At 39.8% G+C, this 15,447-nt stretch overlaps 1 protein-coding gene across 4 annotated transcripts in view; it reads right to left on the bottom strand.

Moving 5' to 3' along the window:
• NEK7 (NIMA related kinase 7) overlaps positions 1–15,447 on the bottom strand; it is a 139,922-nt gene that overhangs the window by 73,439 nt on the left and 51,036 nt on the right. For all 4 annotated transcript variants that reach the window (XM_081216008.1, XM_081216005.1, XM_081216006.1 and 1 more), the window contains exon 2: positions 11,914–11,998. In XM_081216008.1, the coding sequence (XP_081072134.1) occupies positions 11,914–11,970 (57 nt within the window). In that variant the 5' untranslated portion in view covers positions 11,971–11,998. The remainder of the gene's footprint in view (positions 1–11,913; positions 11,999–15,447) is intronic.

A 15,447-nucleotide genomic window follows, 5' to 3' on the forward strand; every position in this document is an offset into this window, starting at 1 on the left:
TCTAGAGTGAAGGAAGCTTTTTATAACACCTTAAGTGTTCTGCATTCTCATTAATGAAATCTCTTGTTGACCTGAATGCACTTTAATTACATACCGCCAGATCTTGCTAACTAATTGGGATTAACTTCTACATGTCAGTCTGTTAACTGCTTCCTTCACATAAATACTTTTCATTTTAAAATAAAATTCCTTCTGCTGTGCCACAGGCTCATACTATCACAGGTGCAACCTTGTTAAACAATTAATAATTTCCCATGACTAAATTAATTTCTTTAATTTCCTTTAAATTTGAAGGCAGGAACATTTAATGAGCAATAAGATAATTCAGGGTAACATTATGATGATAATTCTCCCTGGGGAAATTAGAAGAGTCACAGCATGGACTCAACAGACTCCCCAGAGAGAAAATTATGTCCTGATAATTCCTAGAGGTATTGTTATCAATGATCTAATATACAAGCCAGTATTAATTACAATATTTAACATCATTAATACGGTTTTCACTGTTCCTGCAATTCACCTCTTACGGGTGATTTTCATATTACCAACTATGTAATCTAATAAACTATATTTATACTAACATTATTAAATTTCTCAAAAATTTAAGTTACAAAACTTCAAAATGCCCTTCAATTTTTTTTGGCAATAAAGCTCATGCTATGTATGATCTTTAAAGAGATATTACTCACCTCCAAACTACAAAAACTAGAACATCCTTTTGACAATATCTAACGTAAAGCTGTTATATATTATTTTCTACAAACCTCACTAGAAATAAAAAAAAAAACACCACCACATGTGCCAGCAGAGTCTAATTAGTCATGCTTCTTCCCATTTGAAAAATGATCTCCCTAAAATTTCTTTAACTATTTCAGAAGTAACCTATTCCTAAAGACACTAAGTGTCTGAGATTTACATCAGTTGGAACAATATGCCATTGATCATTATAACTGGCTTTTATCAAACAAAGGAGAGAATTCACTATAGCATAAGAAAAATGAGTGATCAAATACAACCAATTATCTAGTTAAACATTTATAAGACCCTGGTATTTGTATCATTTAATCATCATTAGTTATACTACCCAGCATAATCACTATATCCAAATTATGTAACCAGAAATACTGATGACCTTTCCCAGCATTTCATGAGTAGGATAATGATGAAGACACTCCCATCTGCCCCATGAGCACCACCAGCCATACCTGGTAAAATTAAACATGGCAAGCAAAAGCCTTTCCCTGAGAGAAACAGAGACAGAGACAGAGACAGACACAAATAGAGGGGAGAGGTTTTCTACAATGTATTCATTTATTCCACAGTTATTAATAGAGGAGGGAGATTAAACAAATACATAATCCAAAACAATAAAAAGGCAATAAGCAAATACATAATAGTATCTAATATTTAAGCACATGCAGAGCAATAAAATAGAGTGATATAATGGAAAATGAGTGGATGGTTATTTTAGAGTGGGTAATTCTGGGATGACCTCGGTGAGAAGGTGTCGTTTATGGTGAGATTAAAAAACCAGAAGGAAAAAAAAAGGGCAGAAAGAAAACCTGGAGAAAATGTCTCGAGGAAAGAATGAGCTGGGTGTGTTGAAGGAGCACTGGCCGGAGGATGGAGCACAAGGGCGACGGGGTGAGGAACGAGGTTAGAGGTGAGCAGGACAAAACCGCACGGCACTCTGACAGCACCAGTGAGGGACTCGGGTCTCCAGCAGGGAAGCACGGTACTGGGAGCTAACACACATTTCACAGTGACAACTCACGACGCTGGTGGGGAAGGAATGGAGAGGAGCATGAGTGAAGCAAGAGGGGAAGCAGGGAGACTGGACAGGAGGAAGTGGACCTGACCTGACTGTTGCAGGGACATGCGAGCAGCAGATGGAATCAGGATATGATCTTGAGGTGGAGTCAAAGGAGCTGCTGATGAATTGAGTATGAGGAGAGAGGGACAGAGAGAAATCAAGGATAAATCATGGATCTGGGGCTTCAGCACCTCGACGGATAGTGATGCCACTGACTGGGATAAACAAGGCTAACGAAGCAGCAGTGGGGGCAGAAGGCAGGTAATAAAAATGTAATAAAGGATGTAAGATGATGCAGAACCAACCGCTGGTAGAGAAACCTATGCTCCAAGAGAATGTCGTCATCCCCACCCTCCTCCTCATCCCCATCGTCTGGGTTCTATCTACGTGCCAAGCACAATACTAGAAGCTCCAGAGCTCATAGAAGGTAAAAACTATGATTCCTCTAATTTACTGATAAGAAAAGTGAAACATACCGATGTTCAATAACCTGTCCTCCATCACACAGCCAGAAAGTGGGGCATCCAAGAATTGACCCCAGGCAATCCGACTTCAGGGCTCAGGCCCTGAACCACCCCACCAAACAGCCAGTGCTTCTGACTCCTCCCAGCTCCCCAACGTGTTCCTCCCCATATAAATTCTGGTGTCCACAGGGCTCCATCCTCAGCCTTCTCTTCTCACTTTGCTCATCACTCTGGGCCACGTAACCCATTGCTCCATCTCTCTCATGTGTTGGTTCTGGAAGTTAGTGCTGAGTGAAACTGAGCCCTGGTGCTCCTCTAACCCTCTACTGGATACCCTATCAGAACTCTCCTAGAAATTCCTCCTCCTCCATCCCCTCTTCTCCTACACTGAATGATATCCAGTCAAGGAAAAAAAAAATCAATAAAAGGAATGCATAATTAAATGTATTCTACATAAGTATTCCTGGAAAAAGAAGTGCTTATCAAAATTTCTAAATCTGAGCAATATTTGTTTTATGAATATTTAGTGAGAAAGATGTATGAAACATAACCACAGTCATATGAAAAAGTCATAATATTCACAAAATAATAATATAAAGGGAGACAAAATATAAAGGTATGCTAAATGTAAAATGACACAACCGAGTTCTAACAAACATATTAGAATCTATACATTCAATGTTGCCCTTCAAACAAGCACCATGAGAGGATATGGACTTACTCCAGGAAGGCTTCCAATACTGAAAATATGTTTGAAATTCCTCCTTGGATTGTAATCAGTTTGTGAATCACATGAAGATTACTGGTCTCATTTAAGAAGATATCTCATTTTGATCGAAAGAAGAATACCAAGACTATTTACTTTTTTCACCAAGTACATACTTGGCTCCAAAAGATTTCTGAATCTTCCAAATATTACGTTCACCCTCAAAAATGGAACAATTTTCAATACTGTATTTATTAAAACTATATTTCAGGCTCTGAATGCAATTCCAAATAGAACTGGGAAACTCTTTTGATTAATGTCGACCTCATCTTTGCCCACATCAGACTATTCAAATAGGAATTTCCAAGAGAGCAGATGAGATAATCCTTACCGTATTCCCATTCTTTTAAAAATCATCCAAATTTCTCAAGGCATTTCCTTTAAAATTTAAGGAACACTTACCCCTAAATATGTAAATACGAACAACCAATCTAAATTCAAAACTCAACTAAGCTTTAAATATTTTGGTATCACTTCTCATTTGACAGATTTCTTATTATTCTATATTGCCACAGTCTTTTCCTAAAATAACTCTCAAGTAACTAAAATCTATACAACATAATATAATTAGATTGATCAATATTTAGCTTTCAATTAGAGATTAATTCATTCATCCAACAAATATTTATTGAGTACCCATGACCTACTACTCATTGATATAAAGCATGATTTACAGAAGTGAACACTGCACTGCTGGTATAGCATATTCTGATCTGTTAGAAGCATACTAGTATAAGAAATTACCCAGAAATCATAATTTTTCTGAGAGTAATCTTTTTGTTGTCTTCCAAATTACATATTTCCTCTAGGATAACACTTTCCTTAGGGCCTCTACCATGTAGTTCATCCACATTATAAGGAGCCTTTATGCTATTAGGTTCCATTAGGGACTAAACGGCTCCTGAGACCATTACCTCAGCATCTGAGATTTGGAGCCGAAAGAGAGCATGGTATAAGCAAGACACAACTGAATCTGTGCCCAAAATAGGGAAAGACACAAAATGCAGCTGGAGAAGAAAAAGGCGACCAGATGATGCAAGACCCTCTACGACACACAAGGAAATGCAGAATCCACCCTAAGAGCCATAGAAACCGGCGCTTTTAGGAAATGATACAATAAAAAGTACACTTTGGAAAGATGACTTTCAATACAATGTAAGGAATGAACTAGAAATGATAAAATGAGAGGTAAAGAGATCAGTTCAGAAGCTTCTGCGATAATCCAGGCAAAAGGTGGCAGTAATCTAAATAAACTACAGTAGGTACAGTCAGGATGTAGAGAATTAGCAGATTCAAGAGCTATTTAGGGAGTAAAATCAGGACAAGAGGAAAACTGCCTAAATATAAAGTATGCGATTCGCTTGTTTGTAGTTTGGACGACTAGATGGACGGTGCTAATAGTCACAGGCAAAAGGACAATCTTGGGCAGGAAATAATAAATTCCATCTTGAAGAGTAGGAGCTTGAGGTACCTATAAAAATATCAAGAGTCATGGTGATTGAGAAGATCAGACTGGCCAGGAAACGGATGAGGAGCTTTTTCTGTGAAACTAAAGAGTGAGACGTGGGCTTCCCTGGTGGCGCAGTGGTTGAGAGTCCGCCTGCCGATGCAGGGGACACGGGTTCGTGCCCTGGTCTGGGAAGATCCCACGTGCCGCGGAGCGGCTGGGCCCGTGAGCCATGGCCACTGAGCCTGCACGTCCGGAGCCTGTGCTCCGCCAACGGGAGAGGCCACAGCGGTGAGAGGCCCGCGTACCGCAAAAAAAAAAAAAAAAAAAAAAGAGTGAGACAGACCCGGTGCCAATCCCAGCCCCGCCATTTACCGGCTACATGACCAAGCGTGAGTTAGCTCATTGGTCTGAGCCTCAGTCTCTTCATTTGTGAAGTGTGACAGATAACGCCTCCTACGGCTTGCGTTAGGAATAAATGAAACACACATTCACAATGCTTCGCACAGGGTGGGCGTGCTTAAGAACTCAATCAGCAGCAGGTACTGGTAGCAGCAGCAGGGCTACTGCCCTGGACAAAAGCCAGGAGCCAGGGGCCAAGTGTCCAACTAGTGCAAGGGGTCATGAGGAGGTCAGGAGACAACAGCGACAGGGAAGGTGAACGCCCTTTCTTAGGGTGGCAGAGCCTCGACGCAGCAGGTTTCAGCCCTCCCTACCCCAAGAACAAGGAGGAATCGTGGCCTGGAAGAGGCTCTGTGGATGGACAGGCTACCATCTGACCCCCAATCCTCACGGCATGGGGTTATTAGAGAACCAGCAGCCTCCACTGAGAGGGTGACGGGAAACAGTGTCCTGGGGGGAAAGAGGTCTGTTCCAGTTAAACCAAGGAGGTGAAAAAAAGTCCATAAGAAATGGAGGATGTAAGTGTTTTGTTTTTTTTTTTAATAAACCATTTAATATATATTTACTTTTGTATATAGACTGTTACCGAAGAAAAACAAAAATGGTAAGTTAAGAGTTCAGACATCTTAGGCCACACCTGACTTCTGGGCTCACAAAGATGTGGAAACCTGTCCTGGAGAAAAGTTCTTTCTTTTTCTCTGAGCTCTTCTTCCCTGCTTCGGCGCAGGCTGGTCTCACACCTCGGTCTAACAAAGCGTTGCCAAGAATGGCTTCCTATCGTATTTTTGATGTAGGTACCAAGGCACAGGCCACTGCTTGAACTTGTGCCAGGAAGAGAAATTCCAAAGACATTTATGTATCTTAATATTCATTTAAAAGGTGGTGCTTGAAAAGGTGGAGAATGGGTTGATCTGACACCCAGTTTGTCTTCAACAAGCATTTACTGAACGCCTACTATGTGCCCTAGGTACCACTCTGGGGTCTCGGGATGAAGCTTATACTCTAGAGAAAGCAGACAGACAATGAAAAAGTGAAAAGGCGATCAATTCTACGCAGAAAAATATGGCAGCAAAGGCTTACTGGGTGGGTGTGAAGGTTCAATTTTCATTAAATGCTCAAAGAAGGTGATAGTTAAATATACCCTGGAAGATGATGAGTGAGTAAGCCTATGAGAAACTACTAGAAGGTTTTAAACAGACACAATTTGACTGAAATTTTGTATTTTACATTTAAAGTTTATATAATTTTGTATTGAGAGCAGGCTGAAGGGAGGCAAGGATGGAGGCTGGGAAGCTACTGAAGTATGCTATGTGAAAAAGTAAAAGTACTGTGACCACAGCAGTGGCAGCAGAGGAGGCAAGAAGTATCCCAGTTCTAACTGTGTGTTAAAGATGGAGCTGTGGGGGGCTTCCCTGGTGGCGCAGTGGTTGAGAGTCCGCCTGCCGATGCAGGGGACACGGGTTCGTGCCCCGGTCTGGGAAGATCCCACATGCCGCGGAGCGGCTGGGCCCGTGAGCCATGGCCGCTGAGCCTGCACGTCCGGAGCCTATGCTCCGCAACGGGAGAGGCCACAACAGTGAGAGGCCCGTGTACCGGAAAAAAAAAAAAAAAAGATGGAGCTGTGGGGTCTGGGAACAGGTGAGATACAACACGAGAGAGCTGGAAGAAGCCAGGGACGTCTCCAGGAGCTTCAGCCTGAGCAAGGGAAGGATGGACCCGCCACCAACTGTGACAGAGAGGCCTGCAGACAGAAGGGCTGGGGGGGGACCATTCAGAGCTCAGCTTCACACATGCTCGCTTTGAGACACACAAACTTGAAGTCAGGCAGGCAACTGGATACGTGAGTCTGGAATTCAGGACAGAGGTCCAGGTTGAGATATAAATGTGAGAGTCACCAGCATATGGATCATACTTAGAATCATGAAACTGGAAGAGATCTCCAAGCAGGGATATAGATAGAAAGAGGTCTCAAGCCTTGAAGCCCTCTATTGTTAAGAGGTCCAGGAGGTGAGGAGAAATCAGCCAAGGATGGACCAGTAAGACAAGAAAAACAAGGTTCTTGGAAGCTGAGCAATGAACAGGTTTCAAAGAAGAGAGTACGATCAACTATTGAATGCATCTGATGAGCCAAGGAGGATGAGGCCAGGAAGCTGACCAGGGACGGAGCACCTGCACATAACTGGGACCTTAACAAGGCAGTCTAGCCGGGAGTGTGGGGAGAAGGCTTAACTGGAGCACATTTCAGAGAATGACGGGGGAAATGGGAGACAAACCTACAAATAAAGCCAAGAATTAGCAATAAAAGGCAGCAGAGAAATTGGTTAACAGCTGGAGAAAAGAAGGACTTTAAAAGCTGGTTTTTGGTTTGGACTTGTTTTGGTTTTGAGATAGGCTGGGACAGGGGACCCTCTACCTGAGTGCTTGCACTTGCACCTGGGCAACAGGACATAAAGAAACCATAATGGACTAAAAATAACTGCACGCATGTGCAGTCAGGCAGTTATGAACAGTAAGATACACAAAGGCCACAAACCAACAGCCCCTTCTGAGGTGCCAGGAGCAAAAGCAGGGTCCTGCACAAGATCCTTACACACAGGATCACCCAGAGGGCGAGGAGACCACCTAAGCCAGGCCTCCTGCCAGACCTACCCCGCCCTCAGCCCGTCTGATGAACCAGCTCAAGCCCCCTCGGGGAGCAAGCAAGGGCACCTATTGCTCGTTTTCACCCCCCAGCCCCACCCCGCTGCGGCACGAGTCTCAATAAAGCCTTGCCTGAATCTCTCATCTGGCCTCTTACCAATTTCTATCGATTAAAGAGTCCAAGGACCCGAGCAGGTCACGGTCTGTTGTTGAGACGGAAGAGAGAACCACGCAATGGTGTGCTAGTGAAGGGCCTGCAGAGAGGGGCCACCAGGAGCGGGGGGTGGGTGGGATCCGGTGGTCAGGGGCGCGCTGGCCTTGGGCACAGTGTGGCGGGTTCATCTGGTGATAGAAAAGGCCAGTCATGTGACTACACATCTGGGAGAAGTCGGTGGAAGTTCTCTTCTGACTGTTTTGGTGTTTTTAAGCAAAACAGGAAGGAAGGGCATCAGCTAAGTGTGAGGATGGGGGAGATAGTGCTGGGGGTTTGAGGAGAACAGAGATGCGAGACGTCACTGAGGGGAGAAGGAGTGGAGGGACCGACAGCACGACTGCTGGGCAGGTTGAGCTTTACTTGAGGTTCCCAGTCATGAACGGAAACCACGGCGAGAGCCTGCTTTCCTCAGAACAGCTGCTGCTCGTTCTCCTGTACCTAAAGTCATTCACTGAAGCCAACTGTCAAAGGGAGAACATCACACCGAAATTTCTATCAACAATTCAAAAGACAGAAACTGTACTCAATGCTACTTATAACAAACACCTTGGCAAAATCAATTTATCAAAAGAAGTACACTACATGATGACCCTTATTTCATCAAGTGATTCTGTAAGATGAGCTAAAGACAGGGGAAGGTGATCCAATCATCATGTCCAAAACTCATCCCACTCAATACAGTCCACTGGGGGCAACGTCGCTCTGGCCCACAAAGCGCCCAGATCACTACCCCAAACATGCTACAAAGTTAGCTTCATGTCATCCCGACACCTCGCTTCACAGGGATGCAAAAGCACAGGGGGACTGCAATTTGGGCCACCAGGAAGCTTAAAGGAATGGTTGATCTACCTTACTGCTTGGGTTGGAAGACTCCCAGACAAGGTTCTCATACCTTCCGAGCAATAAAAACGAGGAACGTCGGTTTTCCTACCTGTAGATCTCGAAGCTTTTCCTCTTTCACAGGTAGCCAAAGTGTTACACTAGGTATCTTCAAATTTACAAATAATAATAATTATAACCTAAGTCCTGGTGATTATCATAATTAAAATTAATCCTCCCTTCGAATCACTCCCACAAATTCTAAAAATTGTGCTCTGATTATAATTGTTTTACATTTATCTTTATGATAAAAAGGGAATGTACCACAGTGCTCTTCACTCAATGATCAGAAATCAAAATACTCAAAAAATGTTAGCTGTAAACTTCCACTGTTTAAAATTAGTCTCATAGTAAAATATTTTAGTATTTTCCTATTTCTCTGTCACCATCTTTCATATAGTCTGAATTTTCTTTTTTAAATTAAGCTAAATCCATTGTTCCACCAACAGGAGTCCAACAGGATACAAATCTAGTCAAAACATCCTTTCAGTACTTTCTGGCTTTAGTAGAGGAATCAAAGGAAAAAGGGAAGGAAAAGGAAGCTGATAGAAAAAAAATTTCCCTAAGTTCAAGAGAATGACAATACACACAAAAAAATTAATAGAGATACATAAATCTCACATCCTAAAGCTTATTAAAAAGGAACTCACACAGTACTAAAGAAAAAGGAGCTCTCACAGTAATATGTGAGACCACATATTACACATTACGGGGTTAGAGTATTCATCTCAGAACAAGAAAAAGAAAGATATGCCAAGAATATACATCACTTGTCATTATACAGGGGATTGGTATTTGACACTTAGAAAGCTGACTTCGTTTTCTGTTTATGTCCAGACACGTATTAGCATCACAAAAGTAGGAGTCACTCAGCTAACCATATGTTGCCGTATCACCCCGTTATTCAGGCCAATGGTGTGGAACAAAACAAAAGAAGGTTGTCAGCCCCTAGCAGAGCCTGTCCTTTGCCAGCCTTTAAAAATCATGCTACTGAGAGCAGTAACATTTTTCAAAGACTTAATAAGCAATAACGCCTGTAAACTCTTGTCAGGTAATCTCACACCATCAGTCTGGACGCAGAGACAGGAAAAACCCTCCCTCTTTCACCCACCCCTGGGAGCAGCAGCAGGAGGCAGAGAGGAAGGGAACTGTGTGAAAAGAGATGCAGAACCACAGACGTGGTTCTGAAATGTATGCTGCATGGTCCCAGGAAACCATGACTTTCCTGGCTGGTGAGTCAGTAGAAGGCAAAAATGAAAGTGCTCATTTGTTTTTTCCTTTGAAATTTAGGACTGTTCAAAACAGAATTTCAAAATCATGACATGAACTACCTAATTTCAGAAGTGCTTCTTTTATTGCCTTCACTAGAAACAATATAATATGGACCCATAGTATCTATGTATGTGTGTAAAACTAGCACTAAGATACGTCTGTATCTAATAGATAGAAACTGCTTACTATAATCTTGATAATTTATGATCATACACAAAATATAGATGGTAGATCTAAAAAAAAACAATCATCTTGAAATTAAAATATTGGCCTTACTCTAAGCTCTAAAGGGTCTCTTTTCTGAATACGGTACAGAGGATTCAGATGGGTGTAACAAAGAAAACAATGTAAAATTCAGTTGGGTAAAGGGTTAATTTAAACATGTTCATTTGAAGGCGTCCCTGGTTGGTTTCAATCACACATTCTTATTGAGCCCCTGCTTCATGTGGGGAGCTGCAGTATCACAGGGCATCCAAAGAAAGTAAGACACAGTATAAATCCTCAAGGAGAGTTTAACCCAACAGCAAAGATAAGGAAAATGCCTATGTAAAATGACACAAAGGCCTCAGAAATACCAGAAGAGACATACAAAGGATGCACCATCACGTTTCCAAGGAAAAAATATTACATTCACAAAATCAGAAAAAGCTTCATAGTGGAGATGGCATTTTAGATGGTCCTTAAAGGGTGGGCAGGATTTCAAAAATCGGAGAGGGGGATGAGGGTACAAGATGAATAAAGTCACAGAGGCAGAAAAGACAGTTTATTCTGCAGGCAGTATTTCCTGCACTGTGCCTCACAGACATGGATTCTGAGAGAAGCCAATAAATGTGCTTAAACAAAAAGGATCCCGTGGTCAAATAAGTCTGGAAGACACTACACCCCAAAACCCCCTCCAGGAAATTCACAGTGCACCCTAATAATACAGGGAAGGCTCTGAGAACGTGCTGTCATGAAGCAGCTGTGTAAATCCAAGTCTCCCAAACTTATCTGACTACAGAACTCATTTGAAAGAACATCTGTAACAGACCAATTACAAGTACTGAAGTTGAATCTGTGATTTTAAAACTCCCAACAAACGAAGTCCAGGACCACATGGCTTCACAGGCGAGTTCTATCAAATATTTAGAGATGAGTTAACACCTATCCTTCTGAAACTATTCCAAAAAAACTGCAGAGGAAGGAACACTCCCAAAGTCATTCTATGAGGCCACCATCACTCTGATACCAACACCAGACAAAGATACCACGAAAGTACATCTACCAATTCTTCATTTCCAGAAATACGATCAAGCAAAACTCGGACAAGGCTAGCACAGTAAATCTGGGACACTGTAGAAGGTCTCCAACACCAAACTGAAAAAACACGGTATTTATTAACAACAACAACAAAAACCAACTGCTGCCTCTGGCAGGGATGAATGTTATTTTAGACGCGTCATCATACATCGGGCTTTAGGGCAAGCATCCACAGAGAACACAGCATCCAAGGTAATTAACTTCTATAGTGTGTGTACATGTTCTGCTGAAACATTCCTTTAACTTCATTTCATGTTATAAAAAAAACGAGCAACTACGTAACAGGGGAAACACATTGCTACTCAGAGAAAATAAGAAAAGTGACAGTAACAGAAGGCAGTCGTGGGCAATGCAGGACCAGCCAGAGCAGAGACAGGCACTAGACACACAGGCGCCGCCTTGCCTTTTCTCTTCCTCTCTGAGCCAAACATTAGCTCCCAAAGCCTGTAGGTCATTCAATTCAAGTTAAAAGCTAAAGCTGCCCCCCCTCTTTTTCCATATTTGTACATGAGAAGTAAATATTCTAAAACAGTATTTTATAATAGAAACAATCCTGATTGAAGCTTGGAAATTCATAACTAGCATTTTTGGCTACTTTATTTCCTAAAGGGACTATTCATGTACTACTTCCTTCCTCACTGCATGTACATCTATGTCTACACACACACACACACACACACACACACACTTACGGCTGCATTTATTAGAACAAATTACCTGCAGTTGGAACTGAGGAACAGGTGGCCCTTGCATCCCTTGTGATTGCTCATCCATCGTCTGAAGCACCAGGAACTTCAGAACTCTGTAAAAATGTAAAGTTGAAATTTAAATAATGCAATCATTACCAATACATACTTGAGATGAACCTAATGCTTCAAAAATGTCCATTAAGACACTCCATACTCTTATCTGCCATTTGCTAAATCCAAGCTCTGCTTAGCTAACACAAATATTCACTATCTCAGCTAATTCTTATCGAAAGTAGCATATTATGCTTAGAAAATCCCGTTTTGTGAGATGAAATTCTCTCTTCTCCATTACATCTTATAGATCAAAGAGGCTTCCCCTCTCCCTCCCGGACTGAGAAGATAATCACCACGGTAAGCTTCCCAGAATTGTGGCTAACATTTTACATTCCTAAAATGCACTTTATCTTCATATTCTAAAAATGTTAGCACTTTTGTTCTTCGTGTCCAACTATAATGCTTACTGTGATTTTTAGGTTTAAACTTAAAAGTCCTGTCCTCATATGAGGGTGTTTACTCTTTTGTGCATATATTTTTTGTAATTACAAAACATCCACCCATTAATTCAGTAAACACAGGCTGAAGACCAAGCATACGCCAAGTCCTGCACAAGGTTCAAGAACTGAACTATAAACACAGCCGACAACCCTGTCCAGGAGCCACTTCTGCACTGATTCTACACAACACCAAGTATCTCTAGGTTCTTCATAAGTGTAATTTTATAACTAAAATCTTGTGGGTTAAAAAACTAGGGTCCATTTAAATAGGATCGACAGAGAAATTAAAACACATTTTCACTTCATTATACCTTTTAAAAAGCAATAAAAATATTCTAGACATGGGTTATTTGTATTGCAAATATTTTTTACCATCTTGTAGAAAACCTTCCCAATGGCATCTTTTAATTAACTTATGAACAGAAATTCATAAATTTAATATGTTCTAATTGATCAATCTTTTCCTTTATGGTTAATGCTTCTGTGTACAAAATGCTTAATAATTTAAGAATTATTTCCCTACTCTAAATTCTCATACATTATCTTTCAATGTAAGCTTTATTGCTTTGCCTTTCATATCTAAATTTTCAATTGATCTGGAATTAAAGTTTTGTACAACATGTGGTGAAGTCAATATTTAGTTTGTTTTTCCATATGGCTATCCAACTGACTTCAAATCATATACTGAAAAGACTGTCCTTTACCCCACACCCCATTACAGTGCTACTATATCATTCTCATCATATATCAAATGACTGCACACACATATATACTTAGCAGTGTATGGTGTAGGTTTATTATAAAGTCTTGTTACATGCTTAATCACATATATGATTTTAATATAAATTTTAGAACCAGCCTTTTTGTTTCTGTTTTTTTAAAAAAGTCTATTGAGATTTTGATTACAAGTACATGAACTCTATAGATCAATTTGGAGAAAACTGACATTTAATAATATTGGGTCTTCAGACCCATGAATACAGGATATCTCATTTATTTTCGGTTTAATTTCTTTCAATAATGGTTTTCAGTTTAAATACTTGTCTTTCACCTGTTTTGTCAGGTTATTTCCTAAGTATATTATATTTTTTGATACTATTGTTAATGGTAGGTGTTTTTTATTTCAATGTTCTGATAGCATACAGAACTACAACTGATTTATGTATATTGACCTTTTATCTTGCAAACTTGCTAAACTCTCTTATTGGTTCAAGTAGACTTTTTGTAGTTTCTTGCCTTATTGCAATGGCTAGAACCTCCAGTACAATGAATAGAAGCAGAGACATCATTTTCTTATTCCTATCTGAGGAGGAAAGCATTCAGCCATTTACCATTAAGTATAATGTAAGATGTACATTTTTCATAAATGCCCTTAATTTATCAGGTTGAGCTAGTGCCCTTCTATCCTTACTTTGCTGAAAGATTTTATAAAGAATAGATGTTAGATTTTTGTCCAATTCTTCCTCTGTGTCTGAGCTGATTATACATGTTTTAAATTGTTAAAATGTTGAATTTTGGTGGTTCATTTATTTTAAATTTTGAACATTCATTTTGGTGAACACTAAGCCAGTATTCATTTCTGGGATGGACCCCATTTAGTCATGATATATAATCCTACTTATGTATTTTTGGATTCAATTTTTTGGATTTGAGGAGTGAGGAGAGGGAAGGAGAAAGAGAATCCCAGTAATGAATTAGAATACATTTTAGTATGAAATCTGAATCATTAAACAATCAAGAGACAATGCTTTAAGGCTGCACATTAAGGCAATATTGGTTATTTAAAATGTGTATAAGCAAAAATGACACTTTTGCAAAAGGCAGTATAAATTAAACAGTTTTTCCAGCTTAGGAATAGAAAAGCTATTACAAGCCAACTACACATCCAAAATGGTATCTTACAACTTAACTGCTATTATTCTAATGCAGGACAGATTATTGCTCAAAACTGCACATTTCAGAACATCAAGAAATTTTCATTTTTTTGTTACCTTTTAAGCAAGACAACATCAGAATAAAGACTTTTAAAATTTAAAAAAAAAGAAATCTAAATCATTAAAATCAACATTTCACATCTAGTGTCCCACAGATAGTTTCCCAAGACACTTCATAAAAAAAAGGTTTCCTGGTCAAAGACCTCTGTGAAATACTACTCGCTATATGAATCTCTCTTAGAAAGTCATAGTAAATATTAGCTAAATATTACTAAAGGGCCCAAGCAGGCCCACAGTTAAAAAAAACAACTTCACTTATATTTATGTGCTTATTTAAGCACAAAATGCTTTCTTTGTGTAACATATTTTAATATCCCACAGCTTGACCAATCCTAAGAAGAGAAGACACTATGAGAAATGTTGTGCTAGATTATAACAAAGTGGGTTTCATCACACCTCCTGATGTGTGACAATGTCTAAGCAAATAAAATTATGAAGAAAAGAAGCCAAAGTAAAACAACAAAAAAGAAACATAAAAATCAAAGGAAACTTACAAGTGATTTAATCTAACAATCTGCATAACAGGGAAATCACTTCTACAGTATCCCAGACAGAGGTCAAAGAGCCTCTCCTTAGAAATAAAACTCTGTATGAAATACTCATATTGCACATAAGCTTACTAATACAATGAATAATAACACAACAAAATTTTCTTTGCATAATATCTAACACAGTTCCATTTGTCACTGGATTCTTAATGCTTTTACAGAATAAGAATATATCAATGTTTGTATACTGATTTAATATCATATTTCCAAAGGCCAAATATATTTATGTATTATCTCTTTCCACTAATCTCCTCACAAATGAAATAAAAACACATTTAATGTATAAATATGTTAAACATGCATTCAGTCTTCTAGATTATAATTTCCATGATACAGGGATCTATCTGTGTCATCCACAGCTGTACCCCCAGTTCTTAGGTCAATGTTTGGCACAAAATGAGTGCAGAGCAAATATTTATTTAATGAATGAATAAATGTATCTGTCATAAAAACATCAAATAATAAT

Source organism: Mesoplodon bidens (genome assembly GCF_964165515.1).
Source record: "Mesoplodon bidens genome assembly, chromosome: 2".
Taxonomy (NCBI): domain Eukaryota; kingdom Metazoa; phylum Chordata; class Mammalia; order Artiodactyla; family Ziphiidae; genus Mesoplodon; species Mesoplodon bidens.